The 6,902-nt window shown below is 34.5% G+C and overlaps 1 protein-coding gene across 1 annotated transcript; it reads right to left on the bottom strand.

Moving 5' to 3' along the window:
• Positions 1–3,039: 3,039 nt before the first annotated feature.
• On the bottom strand, positions 3,040–6,177 carry LOC133791345 (uncharacterized). The gene is made up of 3 exons (XM_062229272.1): positions 5,944–6,177; positions 5,726–5,835; positions 3,040–3,297 (listed from the first exon to the last, which is right to left on the bottom strand). Exons 1-3 carry the CDS (start codon positions 6,175–6,177, stop codon positions 3,162–3,164), a joined length of 480 nt encoding a protein of 159 aa, XP_062085256.1. The 3' UTR covers positions 3,040–3,161.
• Positions 6,178–6,902: the final 725 nt, after the last annotated feature.

The following is a 6,902-nucleotide window of genomic DNA, read 5'->3' as shown; positions in this document are numbered from 1 at the left end:
TGGGGATTTTTTTGAGAGGCTCTTGAGAGTTCGTGGAGGCCATATTTAAGGAGTCTGCTACTGGTGGTGTCGGGGCAGAAGCGATGTTAGGCTGTGAGATGCCGGGTCTACTTGTCCCTTTAATGTACTTGGTTAATCGTCCACTTCTCATGAGGCCCTGGATTTGATTGTGGAGGTTGTGGCACTCAGAGATTGTATGCCCATGATCCTTGTGGAAGAGGCAGAACCTGTTCTTATTTCCTCTTTCAGGGGGAGTGGTGATTTTGTACGGTTCACGCCAGATGGGTCTATCTTTATTTTCTTCGTAGATGACCTCCTGGGGGACGATATATTCGAAAGAGGGGTATTGTGGTGGATCTTGATTTGATTTTGGCCTTTTTGCTCCTTTCATGTGATATGTTTCCTGTCTCTTCCTCTTGTTGTCCCTTGTAGGTGGGGGTGGAAGGTTATTTGCTAGTGGAGTGAAGATAAGTACGGACTTCTTCTGCACACGCTCTCGAAATTCAAGACCCTAAAGACGCCCTCGGCGTGAATCTGGATTTTGGGCATGTCGCATGGTGGTGTCATGGTGAGGTTTTCGTGTAAGAGAGATCCCACCTGTAGGCTTTTGACGAAGAGGTTAGCCGTGGTGACTGGTTCGACATCACGGATCTGATGTACGAGGTGGATGAAACGTTATAGGTATGACTTTGGGTGTTCATTTTCGCCTTGCTCGATTCGGTAGAGATCTGCCATCGTTCTTGGTGCTTCGTGGTTAGCATTATACTGTTGGAGAAAGGCTCTGTGAAGATCACCGAAACTGTTGACAGAACCAGGTTTCAACTACTTGAACCATAACATGGCTTACCCAGAAAAAGTTGTGGAGAAAACTTTGCATTGTATGGCTTCATTGTTTGCTTCTAAGGCCATCTTCTGTTGGAATTGGAATAGGTGGTTGAGTGGATCTCCTTTTCCATTAAATGCGGGCAATGGAGGAATTACGAAGTCTCGTGGTTTGGGCTCGTTCTGTATCCACTCTGCAAAAAGGAGATCTTTCAGTGGTCCTGGAAACCAAATCCATGTGTTCAGTAGCGTGAGCAGACCTCTTGTCTGAGAACTTCTGCATCACTTCTCGCAGCATCTCTTCTTTCCCACTGTCCAAGAACCGGATGGAGGGGGTACGGTCCTCGGCTGGTGTATCCTACGTGGTCCGTGCTTGGGTCAGCTGGGGCCCCTTCTCAGCGTCTGGTTGGGGTGGTCTCATGGGCTCTACACCGGCTTGTGCATGTGCTTCGCAGCGTGCCGCCCGTTGGTCCTCAGCCCCTGGTGAAGACGAGTTGGAGAGGATGGCAGAGGACCTTGAGACCCTTCCTTGACGTGGTGTATGCTTCTCCCAGGGGAGTTGACCTGGACGATCGGAGCTCTAGTCCCTTCAAGATGGGGATTCCCTTTGTCTTGGGCCCTTCTTATGGCTTCGTTTGCTTTTTGCAATTCAGCGATCTCAGCTTCTAGCCTGGCCTGAGCTTCGGATAGTGTCTTGATAGCTTCATCGGATCTTTGCTGACTAGTTTCCACCAATTGACACATCCTGCGATTTGGTCGCCTACATCCACTGGTGGGGCGACCTGGGCGATGGTACCTGGTGCTCCGTTGTTCTTCGGTGACATGGCTTTTGTGTCCGAGTGAATCTTGATTACAAGGAAAGATTTCTTGATTCGACGGTGTTACAAAAGAGGGAATTGTTTTCCCACAAACGGCACCAATTTGTTGATGCAACAACTTTTTCTTTCTATATCTTGAGGTATTTGCCGACAAATTCTGATTCTCTGATCCTTCTCTGATGATGAAGATAACTTTGTCAGTTGTTGAACCGTCAGGGGTACCTGCAAGAAAGACACTCCGATGCGTAAGTCAGTTTTTCGATGCCTTCATTTGAATAAGAGCTCAATATTTATAGAACAAAAATGTGATGTGGTTAGTTGGTTAAACTGACTCCTTGATTGGTGGGGGAAATAACTGAATTTCCCCCCAAAATGTATTCGGCTCAATTAAATATACAGAGGTCAGAGTCGATTCTGCCTTCGGAGCCTCTGCAAGATCAAAACGACCCGTTTTAATATACTTAAAACGGAAAAGGTTTTTGGGCCCAACAATGTCCATCTTCGAGAGGTCATAATTAATAAGCGTTATTACGTCTCCACTTTAGTGCTATAGTGCCACTGGCCTATGTCATAATTGATACAGCATGTAGTTGGTTTTGTACTTCTATGAAAAATGTAACTAGTAAATACAAAGGATCATATGAAGTAGATTAATTAAAAGAGAACACAATAAATTAATTCAACTGAGGAAAGTTGAGTAAAGGAACATTCATTTTTTGACATGTTTTTTGGAAAGTGTTTGAAAAATGAGGTGATTAAATCTTGTGCACGATGACAAATTTGGATTACACATAAGTTTACTTATTGAAGAAATAAGACCAAGAAAACGTTTATGCATTCATATATATTTGACAGTGTCAGTAATGGTGTATAAAACTGTTTTCAATAATAAAGTCTAATTAATTAAATAATTTATTTTCGACACAGCACTACTACAAAAGTAGGTTTTCCCGATAGTTTTTAACTGTCGCTATTGAGCAATGACGACAGTTGACTAACTGTCGTATTTGCTTATGCCGGCGTAGGGGTAGCTACGTCGACAGTTAAAAACTGTCACCATTGCCGACAACGCCGACAGTTATTAAGTGTCACTATTGCTGGCAACACCGACAGTTATTAGGTGTCGTTGTTGCTAGCAACGCCGACAGTTAAAAACTATCGCTATTGTGGGGCAACGCCGACAGTTATTATGTGTCGCTGTTGCTGGCAATGCCGACAGTTATTAAGTGTCTTCGTTGCTTGCAAAAAATTTATTTATTTTTATTTTAAATTAAAAATTATTATTTAAATGAAATACTTATATACAAATCTAATAAATTATAGATTAAAATAACAAAAATTACACAAAGTATTTACAAATTTAATAAATCAAATTTTGGAACAAATATAACACTACTACTTACTCAAAAATCATATAACATTGTCTATAAACATAATCGTCTTGACCTTAAAAAATATATTACTAGATTTACAAAATAAATAATTAACAACTCAAAAAAGAATCCTTTACTCTAATAAAAATTACAAATAAAATAAAACATTAAATTCATTGTCAAACAACATATCTTTCTTCTTTTTGTCCTTGTACTCACTCTCGTCATCAATAGTCTTTCCAAAGTAAGAATTGACTGTCATTAATTTCTTTCTAAAATCATCCCTGAAACATGAAAAATCACATTATAATACACCAAACATGAAAAATTATAACTAGATTTTTATTATAGTGTAAATAAATAAGTTTACTACTAATTGTTACACAACTCTCTTGCTACCTATGTTTTAAAATTTTGAAGAGAAAACATTGAAGTATTAAAATAAATCGAACAGAAAATCGAATAGCATATCCCCTAATTTACTAGCCTAGTAATCTATTACAATCAACACAAACAAATCAAACAACTCAAGTTTTCATCCATATATCACAACAACACACAAAATTCTCAGAACCTACTTCACTGATCAAAATTTTTAATTAAAGCATGATATGTACAACTCCATTTTCATTAGTTTGTGGCTTGTTTTTTTTTTTAAGTTCATTTCTTTTCCACTCAACTCTATTTAAGAATATACATCTTCCAATCAATAGCAAGCTTTTCTAATGCTCCTCACTAATTCAACTACCTAAAAATTTGAGTTGACTGTGAATCCTCGCAAACTTACAATCAGAGTGAGCATATTAAAATAATAAATGGCACACAAACAAAGTAAATGGATTAAAGTAATTTTACTGAAATTTTACATCCCAATATAAACTAAAACACAACTAAGCTACAATTGAGGCAATGGAGTTCTTTGATATTGTTGGTGATGACCATTTATTATATAGCAAAAGAAACAGTAAAAGAAAATCTACCTTCAAAACATAGTCAATTTTATTTTCTGTGTGTAATAGTTATAAATATACTGGCAAAATAATAAAAAATCATTGCGCCATACTGCCATGGAAGAAGCAAAGATAATGCATCACTACCATTTTAAGTCAAATCTACAAGACAGCTAATCTCAAATCTCCTGACCTTTTCATTCTTATTTACGTTATATATGTCATTAAATACAGTACCAACAAACTATATGAATTTTAAACCTTATTATTTAATTGTTAGATTAATTGATTTATCAAAAAATCCTTTTATGCCAGCCAACAAATTAGAAGGGAAAAAAATTACAGAACACCATATGATCGACTTAAATTTCTATCAAAAATACTCCAAGGAAACCATAAAATATCTCAAAGACTGTCATCGTGGTGTGCAAGAGAATTGTTAATCAATGCTATGATTAACTCAGAGCACATTTTATCAATGCTATGATTAACTCTGATTGTAAGTTTGTTCCCTATCTACCACAAATATTATTCATATGATTGGTTCATATCACCATATTGGTTTTCCCTACACATGCACCATTGACCCTCCCAATGATTGATTTGATGCTTACAATTAAATTAATAATCACAATTTCTAAAAACTCAAATATATCACTATATTCAATTAATTTTGCAAAAATATCTATGTATAGAATTAAGTTCATTATTATTGGTGAAATGTTAATTAATATACATATAAGACATCGAATAAGTGCGACTTTTATTGATAAGCAAAAGACATAACAGCATATACAATATTAATGAGATGTACAATATGAAATGCTTAATAATAATGATAATAATAGTGAAATATTGAACCTAATATACGAATATGGGAATAATAATAACAATTACAGGTCGATTGAGTTTGGACCAGAAGGTCGAGTCAAAATTTGTGTCCCAATTAGACACCTACTACTTTTTTTATAATGCATGCAAACAATGGCTGAGAAATATGGGCAATTCTCTACATTTTTAATGGAAAAAAATGCTATTAGACCCAGTACAGTAGTTCCCTTATTTGAAAAATAAGAATACAAAAAAAACATAACCAAACTAGTAAATCTAAGAACAAAGGAAAAACACCCAAAATAAGGTAGAAAAAAACTCCATAGCAGCAAAGCAATGGAACCCATCTTCAAGCATCCAAACAAATTTTTATCCAAAATACTTGTAATAAATTGATTTAAAATGAAAATAAAGCAAACAAGAAACTGAAAAGTGCACAAACTAAATGGTAACCAATCTGAAATACGCAGCACACTAAGTGCATTTTATCAAACACTTTGTGTGCAACTAAAAATCCAAACTAACCTTGAATTTTCAATCACAAATTCGGACCCTAAACTTTGAGGCTTTAGGATTTTAAACTTTGAAATCTTTAAATCGATACAAAAGAGGATCTTTATGGGCTCTTACATTACTCATTTGAACATTCATTATTAAATGTTGAGAATAGGGCCACAATGAATATATGGCCATCAAGAAGTCCTTTTTGAATTCGTGTGCACTAATTACATTGGGTTACTAAAACTGTATCTTCTTATTCAATAACAATGACAGTCAAAATAACAAAAAGTTCAACACTTTCTGGTAAGAACTTATAAGATCTGATTATATGTTTCAAATTTTCAAATTGTAGTCAATGGTTGGAAGAAGAAGTCCATATTTCAAAACAGAGCTCACTACACAAGTAAAGAAAAAGTACAAGAACACTAACCATGAGATGAGAAAGGGTTCGTCCAAGGCATTGAAGACACTAACAATCAAGTTGGCATTGGTAACCGACTCAAACTGAGGCCCTAGAAATTGCCCATTTATGAAGATCCCCTGAATTTCAATATCATTCATTATCTTAACCATAAAACCAATACATATACACACACATACTCATATATATATATATATATATATATATAAAGATAAAGAACTAAGTACCCTTCGTTTTACTCCAAGAGGATAGATGGAGGAGACACGTGCAGGTGGCTTGTGGACTTCGGCGTCGACGGTGGCTGGAAGAAGCAGTCGCACATGGACAAGAAAAGAGAAGAGGGAAAAAGAAGGAAAGAGGGAAAAAGAAAGAAAGAGGGAAGAGGGAAAAGGGAAAAAGAAAAGTGGGGGGAAAAATTGAATATTTAGAGTTTGATTTTTTTTTAGGGTGGCTGTCGGCATTGCCTCCATTAAAAAAAATTCAGACATAAGTTTTTATAAAAAAAAAAGTATTTAAACATATATATATCTAAAAAATCATAATTAATAAATTTATATATTAAATTTTTTTACAATATTTTTCCAATTATTATAAATATAAAATTTAATAATATGAAAAATTTAGAAACAAAAACAATCTAGTTTTAAATTTTTTTTAATAAATATATAATTTTTATAAATATATATTTACATAATTTGGTTTATTTTAAAAATTATATTATTCATTAATAATTGTATTTTTTAGATTTTTAATTTGAATTTTTGCGACATTTTATGACTGTCGCTATTGGACTTTTATTAACTGTCGGCGATGGAGTCAATAGCGACAACATTTAACTGTCGGCATTGAACTTTTATGAACTGTTGGCGTTGGGGTCAATAGCGACACATTTTAACTGTCGACATTGGTTTGTAATTAACTGTCGGTGATAACTCTACAAATTAGAGTTATTTTACCATATTTTATATGCTAATTGTTGCTTAGTTCTTGAGTTTTTAATTAACTTATTAAGTTTTTAAGTAATTTTAAATTTATTAGTCTTATTTTGATTTTATATAATTTTGTGTGTTTTTATAGTTATTTTGTTGTAAAATATTGTAGTTAATTATTTGAATTAATGTTGTTTAATTTGAGGTAAAAAAAATGTTGTTTTAGTGAAACTTGTTATACCTAGATTTCGAGCTAT

Source organism: Humulus lupulus, chromosome 7, assembly GCF_963169125.1.
Source record: "Humulus lupulus chromosome 7, drHumLupu1.1, whole genome shotgun sequence".
In the NCBI taxonomy this organism is placed as follows: Eukaryota; Viridiplantae; Streptophyta; class Magnoliopsida; order Rosales; family Cannabaceae; genus Humulus; species Humulus lupulus.
This window is presented reverse-complemented; position numbering and strand designations above follow the sequence as displayed.